At 44.9% G+C, this 19711-nt stretch overlaps 2 protein-coding genes across 9 annotated transcripts in view; one reads left to right on the top strand and one right to left on the bottom strand.

The window, feature by feature from the left end:
• Window positions 1–19711, top strand: part of FGGY (FGGY carbohydrate kinase domain containing) — a 152902-nt gene that overhangs the window by 56540 nt on the left and 76651 nt on the right. For 7 of the 8 annotated variants that reach the window (XM_053392265.1, XM_053392261.1, XM_053392263.1 and 4 more), the window contains 2 exons: window positions 3850–3978; window positions 9536–9639. In XM_053392265.1, coding sequence (XP_053248240.1) covers window positions 3850–3978; window positions 9536–9639 — 233 coding nt within the window. The remainder of the gene's footprint in view (window positions 1–3849; window positions 3979–9535; window positions 9640–19711) is intronic. The other variant, XM_053392262.1, reaches the window with a different exon arrangement.
• The window catches only part of MYSM1 (Myb like, SWIRM and MPN domains 1), a 286494-nt gene that overhangs the window by 251698 nt on the left and 15085 nt on the right, over window positions 1–19711 (bottom strand). The gene's annotated exons all lie outside the window — the stretch shown is intronic.

The following is a 19711-nucleotide window of genomic DNA, read 5'->3' as shown; positions in this document are numbered from 1 at the left end:
CCTACAATGCACTAAAGCTACTTGTGGCTGGGACACACATTCCCTTAAGACACTTAAGAAGGACACTTGTAACATGAATGTTATTGGTACACAATTATATCAGAGCATGCTCCATTAACAGTAAAGATTACGTCCGTCAGGCATGCACATACCGTATTTTTCGCCCTATAGGACGCACTTTTTCCCCTCCAAAAATGAAGGGGAAATCTGTGTGCATTCTATGGGGTGAATGCAGGCTTTCACTGAAGCTTGGAGGCTTCAGGAAGCTATCAGCAAGCCTGGGGAGCCCGCAGGAGTTCCCGCAGGGCTCCCTAGGCTGCGGATAGCAGCCTGCTGCCCGGAGCGCGGGGCGCGCTGAAGCAGAGTGCCCCGCGCTTTGGGCAGACGTCCGCAGCCTAGGGAGCCCTGTGGGAGTTCCCGCAAGGCTCACTAGGCTGCGGATAGCAGCCTGCTGCCCGGAGCACGGGGCGCGCTGAAGCAGAGCGCCCTGCGCTTTGGGCAGATATCCTTTTCTCCTCTAAAAACTACGGTAGGTGCGTTTTTAAAAGCTCGGGCTTCCCCCGCCCCAGCGGCTGGGGGGGGGAATAAATTTTTTCCCCTTTATTTCCCCCCCAAAAAACTAGGTGCGTCCTATGGGCCGGTGCATCCTATAAGGCGATAAATACGGTATATAAAAGTATAGAACTCAATTCAAAGCTGCATTCAGAAAACATGGTAAAGTCTTGGCTTGTTTCCTTGTTTTTTTGCAAGTACGGGGTGCGTTACTTCACAACTTCCCCTTGCTCCACCGACAAGTTCCTCAGGCTTATAACTTGTTTTGAACCTTCTTCACAAGCAGAGTAAAGGTTCTATAGTGAATACTGCATTTAAACCATTTTTGGATATTTGCATATATAAAAGTATGCACACATACTGCCTGTATCCCATGTAGTTGCTCATGTTTAAGGAGGGTGGAATGTACACACCCTTTTACATAGACTCTTTGGCCTGAAAGTGTGTGCATTGTCCCTAACTTTCCAATTACAAGATTCCCTGGGTATTCACAATCTTTCCTTAGCTTTAGCCTTAGAGTTTACTGGGTTGACGAATAGTCCTAACTTAGTAGGAACTTAACACAAAAATACGACTTTGGCATAGTATGCAACATACATTTCCAGTAAGTTTAGTTGCCAAAATTCAATGGTGGTTACACTAGAATGCATTTACTTCTTTAAAGCCCCCCCCCCCCCCCGGTACATATGTCACATTAGTTAAGAAAGAGAAGTCCTTTTGTCTTCATCCCCTTTTTGTATTTTCCACCTCCTCTCCATCTTTGAAATGTGGCAAATTGCAGTTTCACATAAAACACAACTGGTTCTGCATGACAGGTTAAAAGCAGCTTTTGAAGGACTGAATGTGTCATAGCTGAGTCAGCTGTACTGCCTTGCTTGGTTTTCCCTTTGTTATTATTTTTTTTTAAGGGCCAACGAGCACTAAAGCTTCCAATTCCATTCAATATCAGTATGACTTTGGACCTTGCGATTAAGTTACTCAGGTTGACGAAAGATGTATTGTTAACTGCTTAGAGTTACGTCTGGTAAATAGCCGGTTGCCGTGACAACTGCCTGGAAAGATGGTGGGTCATTGGTACCACATAACTTTCTTTGAACCAAACATGAGCAAATTCCGGAACTAGTCCTTAGGATAAAAAGGAAGGAAAAGTTTCAGACAGCTTTTTCCTTTGGTAAACTTGTTGCTCGCTCAACGGGGGGCGGGGGGGCATGGAGTTCTCTTCTAAAAATCCCAACCAGACACCTGTGGGAAATTAGGACTAGAGCACAAGAGCACTCTTCGCTCCTGTTCCTAGCAAATGGTGTTGCTGTTGTGAGAGTGGAGCAGACTTCCCTTTCTTTTCCTCCCCACTGTACACTCTGAGAATCTGCTCCAGATGGTTGGGGGAACAGATTTTGGGGGCCAACAGGAGGCTGCAGGGGGAAAGAACATAGCAAGCTGGCTTATAGTGAGTCAATCCATCGGTTCACAGAGAACTCAAGAGAATACTTTCAGGCATACAGTGGTACCTCTGGTTACGTACTTAATTCGTTCCGGAGGTCTGTTCTTAACCTGAAACTGTTCTTAACCTGAAGCACCACTTTAGCTAATGGGGCCTGCCGCACTGCCGCCGCGTGATTTCTGTTCTCATCCTGAAGCAACGTTCTTAACCCGAGGTACTATTTCTGAGTTAGCGGAGTCTGTAACCTGAAGCGTATGTAACCTGAAGCGTGTGTAACCTGAGGTACCACCGTACATGAGACTAGCTTTAAAGAGTACAGAATATTAAGCTGATTTCTTAGAAAGAATTGTAGTAGTTGCTTTTTACCCAGCCATTGAATACTATTAAAACCTCACTAATGGTCCTTTCGAAAACCACATGAGTGTAGCTTTGCAAATATAGCATCCATGTTTATCCTATTCCTGGATAAATGCAATTGTACTGTTGATACAAGGGGTTACATTGTTATGATAAACGTTACACAACATGTGCGTGCTTTAAAATTAAAAAGCAATATTATTGGTGCTTGGTAAATAGAATGAAGGGCATATCAGGTCAGGGAGAAGAGGGCAAAGGATCACTTTCAAGCACAGAAAAAGTAGCATTTGCCTCCCAACAGATTGAACATAAAACGAGACTTGCTGGGTCAAACCAAAGCATCCTGCACCCTGTTTTTTACACTGACCAACCAGCTATGTTTGGCAAGCAGAATCTGAGCTCTGCCCACTTGTGATTACCAACAACTGGCATCCAGAGGCTAGGGCTGGGCGATACATTGATATATCGTCCAAAACCGGTTTGAAGTTCACATCGTGATAATTGTTTCATAATATTGAGCTGGCAATATATTGTGAATCACAATATTTACAAGGGCTAGGTGATATCTGGTTTTCAGCATCGCAATAACTAACCAGCTAAACATTGTGATAACTCACTAGCTAAACACTGCAATCTACCACAATGATAAGGTATACCTCTCAGTCTGCCTAAATGACAATATTATCAATCATCATACACTCAGCAGGCAAGCCAAAATGAATCCCCACAGGACTTTTGGTTTGGGGCTTGGCTACCAAATGGTTATATTCAGGACAATCCAAAGTACGGCAATGAGTCATAGTTAATACAAATAACCTGGGACTGCCAGATTGCCAGCAGGCCTACTAGGAGGCAGAAGCAGCAGTGGCAGAAACAGCTTACCATGACCGCGGTCTGTGTTGGCAGTAGTGGCAACAACCTGCAAGGCCTTACGGCTGCGGCACAGTGAGTGGTGGCCTGCGAGTCCTTGTGATGGCGATGGGAAGGGGCAGCAGTAGTGGTGGCAGCCTGCAAGGACTCACAGCAGTGATGGGAGGTGGCAACAGTAGCAGCTTGCAATACAGTACCTTGCGGCGGTGACAGGGAGTGGCGGCAGTGGCAGCACCCTGCAAGGCCTCACAGTGGCAACAGGAGGTGGTGATAGTAACGGTGGGATGCATTTGGCTTGCCTGCTGATGAAAGTGGCCATGAGGTGATTGTTAATATCATCATGAGTTTTAGACCCTTAAGAAGCAGCAGTTTCCAGGACATTGTCCCCTTCATTTCTATGTAGTTCTTTCCTTATTTCTGATATCGTTATATATCAATATATCGTGATGTTTAGCTAGTGATATATCGCGATGTTGAAAACCAGTTATTGCTTAGTCCTGCCAGAGACACATTGCTTCATATACCGGACATAATGCATAGCTATATCATGACTAGTAGCCATCCAGGTTGGAGGCCGTCACAATGAGACTAGTGAATTTTATTTTGTTTTTCTCCTTTTATTTTCTTAGGAAATGAAGTTCTCACTCCAGGAGCTCCATTTGGAAATGGTCTGACGTCAGAGGCTGCTGAAGCCCTTGGCCTTGCTAAGGGGACTGCAGTAGGCGCGTCTCTCATTGATGCACATGCTGGAGGAATAGGTATTCTCTAAAAGGGTAGCTGTTTTTTCTCTGTTCCACTTCCATATTATAAGTAGAGGCTTGCTACAAAGGCTACATTCCATATGCATTTTCAGTATTGGTTGCCAGGTAGGCATAATCAACTTAGGAAGCCTTATAGCACGGGAGCCTATAAAGGGAGCTATTATGAGGAATATGACAGTATGTATAAAACTGTTCTGGTATGTTACCCTGGACAACACGGCTAATCTGTTCTGGATGTGGGGGAATAGAGAATCCTGGCTGCATGTAGGAGACTGGATTAAATAGTTTTTGAGAGTAATTGCTGTCCTTCAAGTCTCTGATCGTGTGATCTTGCTCGGTGCATCCCAACAATTTCCATCTTCTGTTAGCTTGAAATACATTGGCAGCCTTTAGATTTGGGAAAAGGCAAGGCTGCAAACCTCCTCCTGGTTATGATTTTGAAGTCTGAATGAAATAGCGGAATTGAAAACAAAACAAAAATCCTTACATGTTGACTTGTCCTTTGCTTTGTCAGCCTCTTCTCTCTGACATGCTTTTTGTGTCAAGTGTGGAAACACAGCCCCTTTTATCAGTTTGCCACCTACTAGTTTAACCTAATGTCGGCACAACTTACAGGCCTTGCTTCATGAGTGGTAGCATGGAAGTTTATACGTGGAAGGTGAGGAGTGTTAGATATTTGGTACGCTAAGCAGCGTTACAGAGGATTCTGTTATGTTCTGTGGTTTGGAGCAGACCTTCCCATTTTGCACACCTGCCCGACCTACACGTGGCTCACAGTGTAGATCACTCCAGTGTGTGGAAGGGAGGGAAGGCAACTTGTACAACACACACTTTTCCAGCTGAATGTGTATGTCTGTGTGTGTGTGTGGGGGGGGATATTTCCTTCAGAAATTCAGAATAGAGCTGCCCCTCTCTTCAAGATAAGAAATTCCCAAGTAAAAACCAGTTTCACATTTTGATAGCTGAGACGTAACCACAAGAGAACAACTGTACCAAAGCTCTCCCAAACATACATTCCAAAAACAGAGTGTACTACTTTTAACAAACTAATATCAGTTAGAAGGATTAATAAGAGGCTGTGTTCTTGGCAACCCCAGCCAAACGTGGCCTCAGCAAAGGGCAGGGTATTTGTTTTGCACTACTGCAAGTTTATGTGAAGTTGATCTGAATGCAAACTCAGGGATATACAGAGAAACCACAGTGGAAGAGGCCGGAGCATATGAGGCCACTTGATTTTAAATGCCAGATATGAACTTAGGTTTTGAATGCTAAGCCCCATGGGATGAAAATATTTGCCCACAGTAGACTCAAGAGATTTGATACTCTCTCCATAATAGACACATTAAATATTTTAATGTGCATTTCATTAGTAATCCGATGTGATTCCCTTTTCAAACTCTGCCTGTTTTGGTATGGAAGGCATGTGTGTGTACGTGTGTTTATTTTAGAGACGGAAGATGCCATGCCAGAGTTTAGGGCTACTAAAAATCTTCCCAGCTGTTTTCCTTTTCACATGTTAATTTTGACATTTGGTTAACCCTCAGAGAGGCCACTGCCTGTCAAGGTGGACAGTACTGAGCCAGGTGGACTAATGCTCTGACCCACTCTTAAGGCTGCTTCCTAGGTTCCTGCACCTGCAAAATGCAGGGGAAATGGCACGAGGACCAAACTTGACATGAGGTGGGACACATAAATAGCAATGAAATTAGTGTTTGATTTTTTTTTTGGGGGGGGGACAAGAATAGGGGTGGGATGGGGTGACTATTGTCACCACAACAGTACATGAAGAGGGAAGGCTTCATTCTTTCCTTCCACCATGCCTCCCCACCAAAAAATATTGTATCTCATACCCCCTACTTTGAACCCTTGAAGGGAAGCTTACACTGTTGCCAATGTGAGCATCTCTTCCAGGATACACGTGTGTGTGTGTGTGTCAGGAACAGAAAGGGTTAAACCTTCCCTCCCACCATGCTGCACTCCTAACAAAATTATGGAACCAAAAAAGGAGAGGAAAGGCATTGAATAGAGAGGAACATAGGAAGGAAGTTACCTTATATTAAGTCAGACCATTGATCCATCCAGTTCGTTACTGTCTATAAGGTAAGGTAAAGGACCCCTGGACGGTTAAGTTCAGTCAAAGGAGACTATGGGGTTGCAGTGCTCACCTCACTTTTCAGGCCGATGGAGCCGGTGTTTGTCCGTAGAGAGCTTTCCAGGTTGTGATGGAAGCCAGAGCGGTACCTATTTATCTACTTGTGCTGGTGTGCTTTCAAACTGCTAGGTTGGCAGGACATGGGACAGAGCAGCAGAAGCTCACTCTGTTGCATGGATTCGAACCGACAACCTTCCAATAGGCAAGCCCAAGAGGCTGACGTTTAGACCACAGCGCCACTCATGTCTATAGTGACTGTCTGTCAATAGCACTCCAGGGTTTCAGACAGCAGTCTGTCCCAGCCCTACCTGGAGATGAATAAAAATAATAATAATTTTTTTATTTTTACCCCTGCCCATCTAGCTGGGACCAAAGCAGATACTCTTCCTCTGAGCTATGGCCTTTTCCCAAAGGAATAAACCTAAGAGGAAAAGTTCTCAGGGTGCCCAACATATTTTATTGCTGCTCAAATAAGGTTTCAAAAAATCCGGACAAGCAGTATAAGGTAGGCAGATGATTAGAAATGCAGATCAGGAAGGAATATAGAGCTGAAGCAATTCTTTGCCAGCCTACTGCCAGCTTCTTCCATTTTTAGAACGGCTGGGAAGCTGGAACCAAATGAGACAGGATGCAGCTGGGTCTCGTTGGCATGTTTCTCACAAGCCCAGGTGTAAGGCAGTCTTGAGCTGAATTCGGTACATGCTTAGTTGTGGGTAAATCCCACCTGGAAAACGAGTTTAATTTTCCTTGCTGTCGTTTTGCCTTTGGACAATCCATCCCACAATTTCTTTCGAAAGGAAACCAAAACTGAGTAAGAAGGCATTCTACCAGCCCAGTCTGGTGCAGCATGTGGAGGACTGAGGAACTTGCATCTGGAATCTGTGAAAATTCTGGTTGCCCTCATAATTTTTAGGTTTTCATCCACTTCTCAACCTGTGTGGATTTGTGATGAGCCAGGTATTCAGAATTTGGTAGTTAAAAACAGTTTAAACAAATTACAATCACAGGAATAAGGTGGGCCCTAAAAACATCTATCTCAGGTGTCAAAGGTCAGGCGAAAGAGGTGGGTTTTCTCAGGATTTCAGCTCTGTGACAAACACCAGAGCGTACAAATGCTGCTACAAACTTATGAAGACTTCTTGACTAAAGTTCAAGGACTATGAAGGCAGCATGCATTCTACTCAATGCACATTTTCTATGCGGTTACTATATATTTTGCCATGTGACTCATGAATAACAATGTGATGAATACACATTTCTTCAAGTTGAGATTAACCTTACTTAACTTGACATACACATTTTGAAATACATAAAGGGTTTTAAACATCATTGTACACTTCTAAATATAGCACGTATTTGTACAGGAAATTCCTTGTAGATATTCTCTATGCAATACCCTTAACACAACGTGGAATATTTGCTTGGGCTCACGGTAAAATAAAGAAAGCTGAACCATTAGCAGGAAGTTCTAATTGTTTCTGTTCTTCACGAAGGAATAAATCTCAGGTGCATATGATACATCCCTTGCATGATCCTCCAGTTATGAAGAGGGTATCTTTCACCATACCTACTGGGAGTGATTCACGTTGATGCACAGACATCAACGAGACGTTAGTAGTGATCAAAATAATTTAGAGGCCCCTGTACTCACGATAAATAATTTGTTTAATTTCTTAAGAGACATTGCCAGATAAAATATGATGTTATAAAGGATAATTCAAATTTTGGATTATGTTGCCACTTTTGCTATAGGCCACAGCTTTCCAAACTTTTCATGTTGATGGCACACTTTTTATGCTTACATCATTTTGCAACACAGTACTTCAGTTTTTCTACCAAACCAGAGGGTAAACTAACCCCTTTCCAGCCCTGGGAGGATCTTGGGGAACATTCATGCAACACACCTACACACTGCAGCCAACACACACTATCGTGTCGTGACACACAGTTTGGAAAGCTCTGCTCTAGGCATTAGTGTTTTGATATGCCCCATTTGCTCCCCATGTCTACAATTTTATCTGTAAAATCAGATAACAACAAGTGCAAGCGGGCACTTAATCAAAGAGAGAACTTTCAGTTTAAGATTGTATGTCCACATATCACAACAGACCATTGTGTTTTGCCACCTTTATCAAACATGGCCTGGCATAATTTCTGATTTTGTTAAGAACATTTACATGACTAAAAGAGTCTGGCTATTGCAGTCCATGATAACAGACATAGGGAAGACTATTCTCCATAATGTTGCTTATGGGAGGATAATATGCAGATTTGTTCTTCTTTAATGACGTATTCTACTATAGAAATTCATTGTTTAAGGAAGGGTTATAATAAGGGATACCAGAGTTGCATTATTATTATTATTATTTATTTTGTTAACAGGTATAGTATTGCATTGTCAGATGGAATATATATATATATATATATATATATATATATATATATATATATATATATATATGAATTATATATCCAATTTAGTGGGGCGGGGGGAGACAATGATGGTTGGCATTCACATGAATGTTGGAAATCCCAGTTGAACCTTTTGAATGTCAGTGCCCACTACAGTATGTCTCTGTTTGTGAGACAAACACTGGTGAATGCTGAAAGCCTCATTTCAGTTACTGTCAATCATTCATTCATCGACGTTCACCATATTTCAGAGACTGAATTTAATTATGACAGATATCGTGCTTGGTGTTGTCTGTAATAAGGGGAACAGTGCAAAGCAAGGGAAATGAACTGGATTGTTACCTCCTTGTGTGGCTTTGGCCAATTCACCTGCAGAAAAGCCAATGGGTATGGGCAGAATGCAGAGTGACAATAGCTCTGTGCCTTCAAATTGTATTGAATGGCTGTGAAATGGAGGTGAGGGGTGGCAATTTTGAGCAGTAATCAGCAGGCAGGAGAAAAGTGCCAGTCTCTTCCTCTGTCCTTGGCAATTGCTCCCAACCTGGTGTCATCCCCCACATCTACTTTCTTTTTTAGGTGGGATGTAAGACCGTAAATAAGCACAGCTAGTATAAAAATGGACCGTGTGGGGGAGTAAGAATTGGAAGGAAGAAGACTGCAGGCAAACAAAGTGTTTAGCACCCCCATTTTGCCCCCAGCCATTTTCTGTTTAAAACTCAGGGGACCCCTGTGTGGGTGCCCAAACACCCTCTGTAGCTGCATCTGAAGTCGTGGATCTGTGGCTGTCACTCCAGCTGTGAATCCTGATTGATGATGATTGTTCTCTCTTCCATTAGATTGATCAATACTTTTATAGGGGGGTGGCAGCGATGTATTAGCCAAGTAGAAGTAGAGAAATTGGCTTCTCTGATAACACTGTTTGACAGCCTTCTCAGAGTTATGTCTTTAAAAATGGGGTTTCTTATATATTTTTTTGTCTCTCCGTACCAGGCATGATCGGAGCCAGAGTGCAAGGACATAACTTGCCCTGTGAAAACCAGCCCATTACATCCCGAGCCGTTGTGATATGTGGAACGTCTTCATGCCACATGGCGGTAAGTTGGGAGCAGAATCATTATGCCAGTCACATAAATCCGGCTGATGAGAAACTGCCCTTTAAACACCTCTTTTAATTTATTTGCCCTTGTGTTTCCTGTATATTATGAAGTACTTTGAGAGACTTCTTATAGATCACCATACATCTGCTACTGAGAAACATCTTTAATAGTAGTAGAAATCAATACTAAGGGAAAGGCACAAAATGTAAAAGCAAAGTCAGAAATTATTCTACTGCGATTTCAACTGGACAGTGTGAAATTGGAGCCGGAGACTCTCGCTTAGAGTAACCCATGATGAGCATGTCACTAATGTATAACTGAGTACTCAGTGTCTTTGGAAAATCCCCTTTAGCCTTCATCTCTCTCACCTCCTCTCTCAATCAATATAAATCCATCTTGTGCTGAGCACTCTTAATGATCTGTAGAATTATGAGTTGCATTGCGGCTCCAAAAGAGCCCAGATAAGCAATTTTTGCTTCAATATTTTTTCTCACTGAATTAGTGGAAAAGCTTTTTCCTGGGATTGCAATTAAAGTTTACTGTCTCTCTCTCTCTTTCTTCAGGCATGCATATATATATAAACTTGTTAACTTGCTTAAATGGAGATTGAATCATTAGATAGGATTTCACTAAATTATAGGCAGCAAAATAAATAATATGTGCATTGTTCACAAATGACAGTGTACACATTTTTGGATTTGTGTGTGTGTGTGTGTTTATACAGATATGCACAAACAAACATATGAATTTAGGGGCGGGAAATTATAAACTGTCGTGTTAGAGGCAAAGGAAGTAAAGTATAGATTCAGGATGACACTTCATGCAGCTGGTATACTGCCTCCGACACTGGAGCCATCATGTTAATATTCGTTACTCTCCACGCATGTTTCCAGTCCCCTTTTAAAGCCATCCAAGTTGACTGCCATTACTATGTCTAATAGCTAATTCCATAGTTTATCTGTGCTCTGTCTGAAGAAGTTCCAGGGTTCCTTGTTTCCTGCTGGCAGATCCCAAGCACAGGCAGGGGTAGCCAATAGAATGTAGAAGCAGACTGGCAGCAGAATGGAGAGACAGGCAGGATGAAAATTAAATGGGCAGATCCCAGGAAGGGATAGCAGGAGATAATACAGCTGATAGAATTTTCAAGGACCAGGGGATGGTTGACTAAAGCAGTAAAGTTTCTGATCACCAGATCCCAGAGAATTGTCTCTGAGGGAGAACTGTCACTAGAAGCATACCCAGGAGTTGGCAAAACTGCTTCCTGCCCCCACCAAGGGCACAGGCCTGGGGGGGGTGACCCCGAAAAACCCACCCCAGAAATCTGTCTCCAGTTATCTGTGTAAGTTCATGAGAAATGGCAAGGCGACCGCTTCTGGAGTGTATAATGCATATGTGTGTGCTAAAGTGCCTCCGCTGTCGCAGGAAGATCGAATGCAAGAGAAGCTTCCTGTCCCTCTTGCAAAAAAGGTGTGCATTTTTCCCGCCCGTCTTCCTCACCTGGCCCTCACTCCAGATACTTCATGTACTTGGGTCATGTAAAATGTAGTCGTTTCTAATGCGGCTATTGCGGAAAAGTGTTTTGGTCCCCCCCCCCAAGGGGCGGCACTGATACTGCTCCTTGCCAAGGGCACAAGGGACCATAGGTATACTTCTGATGGCCACCTATTAGTAATTCATGTTGCAAATCCCTGACTGGCTACAAATGCAGATCATGTGGACAGAAATGGGGAGGGAAAAGCATCAACCAATCCTCCAATTTTTCAAAACGGATAAGAGATGCGGCAGAAAGGAGAGTCTTGTGCATGGGTAGGCAAACTAAGGCCCTGGGCCCGGATCCGGCCCAATCGCCTTCTAAATCCGGCCCGTGGATGGTCCGGGAATCAGCGTGTTTATACATGAGTAGAATGTGTCCTTTTATTTAAAATGCATGTCTGGGTTATTTGTGGGGCCTGCCTGGTGTTTTTACATGAGTAGAATGTGTCCTTTTATTTAAAATGCACCTCTGGGTTATTTGTGGGGCATAGGAATTCGTTCTTTAAAAAAAAAAATAGTCCAGCCCCCCACAAGGTCTGAGGGACAGTGGACCAGCCCCCTGCTGAAAAAGTTTGCTGACCCCTATCTTGTGCCCTTATGCCCCTGGCCATATGCCCCTTTCAGCTCTCTCTCCCATCTATGATAAGGGTTACAAGTTTGTTGTGAGGATTACAAAATAAGTGAGGTACTTGGTACACCCTATAGAATGCCTCGTTTGTTTGTGCAGCGGGACTCAGTAACAGGGCAGTATGATCAAGGCCAAAGTGGCACATTTGGGACAAATAATAGTGATAATGTAAATTGTGCTAATATTAGAACCCCACTTAAAAGTTGGTGTTCTCTATCAATAGATAACTGATGCTACATTCCTATGCACAGTTAGTTAGCAGTAAGCCCTCTGAGCATACGTGCAAGAAAGCAAACGTAGGAATGCGCTGCAAAATCTGTTTCAGTTTCAAAATACCAAAACTACTATTCCAACCCCCCTCCGCCTTTTCACCATATTGCATTGTCAAAGGCAATATGATTTCCCATCAGTGAACAACTAACAAATCCAAAGCTGCTGTGGAATGAATATATGAAAACTTTTTGGTTGAAGCAGTCTTTTATCTGTACCTGTTTATATACTGCGCCGACGACATAGGGCAGTTGTGTGTGCCTTTTTAATGATATGTATTTGCAGCTGCAGTTGGTTGAAATTAACTGTACCTTTTTTTAATTAGAGCCATAAAATCTAAGTTTATTATCCTCTATGTTTTTGTTAGAAATCTCTCTCTCCATATATATATATATATATATATATATATATATATATATATATATATATTTCTCCTTCTCTTTGTACCAAGGGACCCCAAGGGCAATAGAGATGAATCATCAGGTTTAATTTAATGCAGTGGGAGAGAGACCTGTGTGGTCAGGCTGGCATAAAAAAGTGCCTTTGATCTGCTTCAGGTGCACTGAGCCCCAGCGAGCCAGCAACAATAATATCTTTGTGAGATGATCAGAGTAGAGAGCGAAACAGAGAGACCAAGGGGAGGGGGGAATGGCCTGTATGGAAACTCAAGGCTTTCCTTTGTTGTGGTTCTGGCAAACGAAAAAGTCAACTGTCAGGAGAAATTCAGCGAACATAAAGCAGGGTGAAAGTGCAATGGTCGAGTAGTGGGTTTCTTTCAAAGGATCTTAACAACAAAGCACTCAAAATAATTTGCTGGGTTACTTTATTTTCTAGGGAAGTGGGGGCGGGAGAGAGGGTTGTGGAAGAGGAGGGGTTGCAATAAGCGGCTCAACGTGCCGTGAATCAGACGAGTAGGCCTTCGGTATGGGCTTGTAAAATTATGAAAGATGCCCCATTACATCCCCTGCTTTAAAAAAAAAGGTCTAAGAAATTAAAGGAAATACTTTTATTGGTCATGCCTCTGGTATTTTGAGAGGTATAGAAGTCAATCTATAATGAACCATTAGGCTTTTCTGTTGGGAATGTGGAGGAGATCACTTAGAGTACGAAATGACAACTGGGGTGGTGGCAGTAGGAGTTTTAACAGTTTACAGTTGGACATGAGCAGACGTAATCCACTGTGACACAGCATTCCTACTGTTACAATACTATTTTAAATGTTTTCTTCTCTTGTTTGTATCCAGCCCTTCTACAAGACATGCTTGATTCTATGATGTTCTCAGTTTATTCTTCCAACAAATTTTGCAAACAGCTGTCTCCTTCTCCCAAGTTCCATATCTTTATCTTTTAACCCCCCGTCATGTCCCCCTCCCCAAATGTGCGTTTTTAAGATCTGCACACTTTAACAAGCTGAAATGGGCAATGATTAAGATCATGCAATTTTTGCCTGCACCACGCCCAGCTTCTGCCATCGATCTGCGTTTTCAGTTTGGAGTTGTTGACACTTGGCCCGAATAACCTGCTGCAGTTAAATTTATCTGTTGTGTGATTCTATCTTTCCTGGGTTTTCTAATGGTCCTTTTAAGATCAACAGGATACAAGAATTAAGGGATTGCTTGGGTGAATCTGTACGCTATAAATATTGTAAAAGGTTCTCAGTTGAGTTCAAAGGCATGTTCTTTGCCTGTTTTTGTTTCTTTGTTGGCTTAAAGAGCAACTTCAGGCAAAATGTGCTTACTCTGAATTGGTTCATCTGCTCCTCTTAGCAACTAGCGTATATAAAACAGCGCTGTTCTTGCTCCACAATATCCACCCAAGCTGCCAGCTTTGTTTACACAAATAGAGTCTGGAGCACGTTTCCAGCCTGAGAGCTTGCACAGTACGTGTCCTTTGCAGAACATCCTGGGGTGGAGACCGCAGAGGCACGCTGGCTCAAAGTGTTCCTACAGGCTGATCTCTGTAATCTCAGTGGGAGCCAGACCAGCAAGTGGTTTCAGTATATGTTGGCTGAGATTCGAGAGCAGGACATGCCACATAGTTAAAGCATCAGACTCCTTGAATGTTTATTGCAAAGGAGTCCTTTGCCGTGCCGGTAAATGTCTGTACAGAGGCAAAACGCAGCACACCACGCTATTGGGCTCGTGTGCTACATTGCGCTTCGCGTTTTATGTAGCGGCACTTGGCAAAGTGCTTCCAGGGAGAACATCCAAAAGCTGCTTTCTGGATTTTCACCTTGTATTCTTCAGGCACCGCTGGCCCTTCCACTCTGTTCGAGTTAGGGAGTTGAAACGTGCTGTCTCCAAGGGGATGGAGCCGAATGCCCAGGGCAATGGATCTCTCTGCCAGCTGGCTGCGGCCCAGCAGTTTGCAAAGGCAGCAATTTGTCCTCCTCCAGATCAGTAGAGAGGGGTGGGGTGAGGGGTGTTGCAGGCAAATGAAAACAAAACAAAACTACTGCAAACAAGACACCCTGAAAGGACTTCAGAGGAACAATGGGAATGTAAAACTCTTCAGCCACACCATCTTCTATCTCCCTGCTTTTTGGTTCACAAGTGGCAGAATGCATTTTCAAATGTAGCCTTTTAAAAGTCAGACTGCAGCCTAGTTATTTAATTTAACTGATATGATGGGCATGAATCTCTCTGTGATTGCAGAGAAATGCAGTTTTACAGTGGCATAATAGCGGGTGGCGCTGTGGGTTAAACCATAGAGCCTAGGACTTGCCGATCAGAAGGTCGGCAGTTCGAATCCCCGCGACGGGGTGAGCTCCCGTTGCTTGTGTTGTGGGTAGTCAATTACGTCCAGGGGTCCGGCACACTTCTCTTGCGCAGCTCTGGTCTTCCCCCTGGGACCTTTGACTCAGCAGAGCGCGTAAGACACAGCAGAAGCAGAAGCAGGAACGTTCTGTCGTGTGGTGGCAATAACTCAGGCTGAAACGCAGCAGTCTCCTTATCTTTAAAGTCTTTATTCCTTAGCAAAACACAACAGTTATAAATCTCCTGCCTGGAGACAGAGCGGACATCTCGCTTGCTCAACGGAGCAAACACGCACACTGTGAGTCTTTCTCTCTCTCTCTCAGAGATACTGACCACTCCCACTTCCGTGTTCTAAACACGCCCTCAGAATGTGAGGCGTCATCACTCAGAACTCTTAACCCTGTAAGTTCTGAGCCTCTCCTATCACCCCCTCTCGAATCACGTTCTGAGAGGACTTCTGAGTGTTCAACACCTTCCCCATTGCCTTCCGCCCCTTCCTGGCATCGTTGTTAGGCACCTGTTGAACCTCACAAACCTCAGGTTCGCATTGTGCGAAACCAACCCACGCATTTGTGACCTGAAACCTCTCAGGTGGAATTCCCTTTGTAGCCCGCGAAGACCGCCTGGGCACAAACTGGGGTGCTCCTTTTGACCCACTGGGGCCAGCATTTGCGTCTTCCTCATCAGAAGACTCCCCCTCTGACTTGACACGTCTGTGAGCTTTCTCCATTATGCGCACAGGAGATGAGGGCTCACTCTTGGACACTCCCTTAACAACCTGTGGAGACGCCCTACTCTGTTCAGGGACCTGGTCTCCACCAGCAGGTTCAGGCTCTGGCTCTCCTTCCTCCTCAGAGTCGTACAGACAATCTGAGTGAAAGTCAGAGCGCACTTTGCGCCTTGCCCAACCATCCTGCTCAAAGAACTCAGCCTGTTTACTGACCAGAAGCTTGGTCTGATCACCTTCTGGATATGCGAATCTCCACCCTTTTGTCGCAGGCTCATATCCACAGAAGATCATTTCCTGGTACCTTGGGCCACCCTCCTGCTGCAGAAACTTTGGTACAGGCACCATGGCTCTGCTACCAAAAGTGCGAAAGAAATGCACAAGCGGCTTCTGCTGATGAAGCAGGAAATACGGGGTATCACCTACCACTGCATTGTAGCACCTGTTCATCGTGAAATTGGCCGTTTTTACCGCCTCCCCCCAAAAACCGTGAGGCAAACCAGAGTCATCCAGTAGGATCTCGGATGCTCGAACCAGAGCTTTACTCCTAAGCTCTGCCACGCCACTCTCCTGAGGAGAAGTCACCTTGTGACGTATCCCCCTCTGGCGAAAGAAACCCTTTAGAGCAGACCCAGTGACCTCTGAACCTCGGTCACATTTGAACCCTTGCACCTTGGTGGAGAACCTTAGTTCCACCTCTGCAACCCAATCTTTGATCAGTTGCGTTGCCTCCTCCTTCGTTTTCAGCGTGAAAGCCCATGAGTTTTGCGTGAAATCATCTGTCAGCACCATCAGCCACTTGGCCTTGCCCAGACTTGGCTGTGGCATACCTAAAAGGTCTGCATGCACAAGCTCAAAAGGCTTTGTGGTTACCCTCTCCACTCTGGGATCATTAAATCCCTTGTTTCTGGCTTTCCTGCAAGCCTTGCAATTCAGGGTTGCACCACATTCTCTTACCTTGCACCCTTTGGTGCATTCTGATAACATCTGGACGTCCTCACAGGACCCATGTGACATTCTCTTGTGCCACACGCAAGCACACGACACATGAGTGTGATCAGTGGCTTTCCCAATATTCCCCTCACCCTCCAGTGGTGTTTCCAAAACAAAGAGGTTGTTTTGATTTTTTCCAACACTTACGAGCTCCTTCCCATCTCTGGAAATTGTACAAACATCTTTTTCAAAACTCACAGAATATCCCTCCTGTAAAAGACAAGGTACAGATAGCAGGCAATGTTTTATCTCAGGGAGAACATAAACCTTCAATTCAGCCTGTAAAAAAGAGACAAACATGTTAGAAACATGGGTTACACGTCCCTGTGAACCTGTAGCAAATCTAACTGTTTTCTCAGTTGAAACAGCCTTGCAGTTCCACATTTGTCCATCAGGTGGCGCTGTTACCAAATGGGCATTCGCAGCCGAGTCAACAACCCAACGTAGGACTCTCCCCCCTCCGGAGTTGTCCTTCTTTGTTGCCTTCGCAACTGACTCCCTGCTGCCCCCGACCTTGGGGCGCTCGCTGCAGGTGTTCTCCAAAACAGCCATCGAAGCAGTCAGCTGATAAACGTTTTCCTCCTCTTCCGGCCGACCCTGGGACTTTCCACGCTGGCCTCTTCTCCCGGGCTGGTTCCCATGGGAAATGTCCTTGGGACTTTCCTGCCCTTTGTCTCGCTGTGGACAGCTTCGGCGCAGGTGCTCCGGAGAACCGCAAACAAAACAGCAACGAATGGAAAACTTTTCAAACTTGCCTTTGGACGTCAGTGCCCCCCCACTCTTGCCAGCAGCACTACTTGAGGCTTTTCTGCTGTTGGGAAAATGGCTTTTGGCTTCTGCTGTGGTTTCTCTGCAAACCCCCTCCAGCTCCTGCCAAACAGCCTGGGCACTCTCAAGACTCTTGGAATGGCCTGCATCTCCACTCTCAGGTGCAAAGTTCTTCTCTTCTCTCAGCTGCTCTCCAGCATGCAGCTCACGTGTAGGGGCATTCCAGCAGCCCTCCAACACAGTCCCAGCCCCCTCTGGGCCTCCAGCCCCCTCTGGGCTACTTGGGCATGGTGCTTCCTCAGAGCAATTCTCAGCCCCCTCTCGCCTGGCTCCCACTGCTTTCTTCAGTGCCTGCCTTCTCCCGGCCCAGGGCTTGCTCCCGTCCACCTTATCAACAGGGATTGACGACTTCTGGCTGTCTGCCATCTCTCCCCGGGGGCCCAGCTTACTTACAGGTACCTCCCGGTCCGGCAGATCTCAGCTCCTCCCAGCGAACTCCTGGCTGGCACCAGCTACTCCTTAGCTGGCCTTTGGCTGTTCCTCAGCCTCTTTGCCTGCAGTCTCCCTTTCCCAGCGTCTCATCAGCTGGCCTCTGGCTGCAGCCTCCTCACACGCACGAACGTTCTTTATCTTTATTGCTGACCTCCATAACCTGTTGTGGGTAGTCAATTACGTCCAGGGGTCCGGCACACTTCTCTTGCGCAGCTCTGGTCTTCCCCCTGGGACCTTTGACTCAGCAGAGCGCGTAAGACACAGCAGAAGCAGAAGCAGGAACGTTCTGTCGTGTGGTGGCAATAACTCAGGCTGAAACGCAGCAGTCTCCTTATCTTTAAAGTCTTTATTCCTTAGCAAAACACAACAGTTATAAATCTCCTGCCTGGAGACAGAGCAGACATCTCACTTGCTCAACGGAGCAAACACGCACACTGTGAGTCTTTCTCTCTCTCTCTCAGAGATACTGACCACTCCCACTTCCGTGTTCTAAACACACCCTCAGAATGTGAGGCGTCATCACTCAGAACTCTTAACCCTGTAAGTTCTGAGCCTCTCCTATCAGCTTGGTCCCTGCTCCTGCCAACCTAGCAGTTCGAAAGCACGTCAAAGTGCAAGTAGATAAATAGGTACCGCTCCAGCGGGAAGGTAAACGGCGTTTCCGTATGCTGCTGTGGTTCGCCAGAAGCGGCTTAGTCATGCTGGCCACATGACCTGGAAGCTGTACGCCGGCTCCCTTGGCCAATAAAGTGAGATGAGCGCCGCAACCCCAGAGTCGGCCACGACTGGACCTAATGGTCGGGTTCCCTTTACCTTTAATAGTGGAACTGCGCAGGGTTAGCCCAAGACATTATACTGCCTGAAGCAGAACATCAGATCCCTCATAAGTAAACATGCATAGTGCCCAAGATTGACCAAGTGGAAAGTCTCCTGGGCATATCTGCTTGGGGATGAAAAAATGAAACATATAATCTAAAAATTATCATTCATTGTCCTGTGGTAGGTCTGGTCCCGGTAGAAATTAAAGCACATGGATACTTTTCCAAGGACACAGCTTCTCTCCTGCTAAAGGTGGTGGGAAGAAATCTTGAACAGCTAACAATTAAATATACATAGTGCAGACGTTTGGACAGCAATTTCACCTTCTGACACCTGTAGAACTGCTTCAAACTGTTACATTTTCTTAGTCACCCTGGAGGAATACGTGTGCCTTTGGTGCCAGATAAAAGGTGGCAGAACTCTATCTTGCAGAATAAGAACTGTCTGGCACTTCTTTGTGCCCATAGAAACAAATACAACCATTCTGTCCTTTCAGCACTTTCTTGCCCACATGGAGAAACATATAAGCAGTCCTCAAGATCAGCAGAATTTGTGAACAATTGGGCACAAATCCAGTCCCTTAACTGAACTACTAACCTTCCCCCCCACCTTTTGCCACAGTGAGTGACCAGGCTGCAGATGTGGCAATAGCTCAGGTGATAGCAGCTGGAGATTTGCAGTCTCCGTAAAAAGAAAGAAGGAAGGAAGGAAGGAAGGAAGGAAGGAAGGAAGGAAGGAAAGTGGAAGATGAAGTACCACAGGACAACTGGCCCCATAATCATGGAAAAGCACATGAGATATGAATTGGTCTGGGTTTGCTAGTAAGGTTTTACAAATACTTCAAACTGTTGAGGACCACAGCAACTCCATTGGCTTAGGAGAGTTTCATAGACAGTTATGCAGTGTAATTGACAGAGAGAACACTGAAATCACATTAAACTGAAATCTGGAAAGAACACCATTGGAACCTACTAGCATGAGAGAGGAAAGATAAGCCATGAGTTGTGGATCAAATATTGAACTGACCTCATTTTTCAGGCACTTTAATTCACCAATTTTACAACCTACATTTAAACTGATTCA

The sequence above is a fragment of the Podarcis raffonei genome, chromosome 6, assembly GCF_027172205.1.
Source record: "Podarcis raffonei isolate rPodRaf1 chromosome 6, rPodRaf1.pri, whole genome shotgun sequence".
NCBI classification, from domain to species: domain Eukaryota; kingdom Metazoa; phylum Chordata; class Lepidosauria; order Squamata; family Lacertidae; genus Podarcis; species Podarcis raffonei.
The sequence above is the reverse complement of the archived record's forward strand: the minus strand, read 5'-3'. Positions and strand labels throughout refer to the sequence as shown.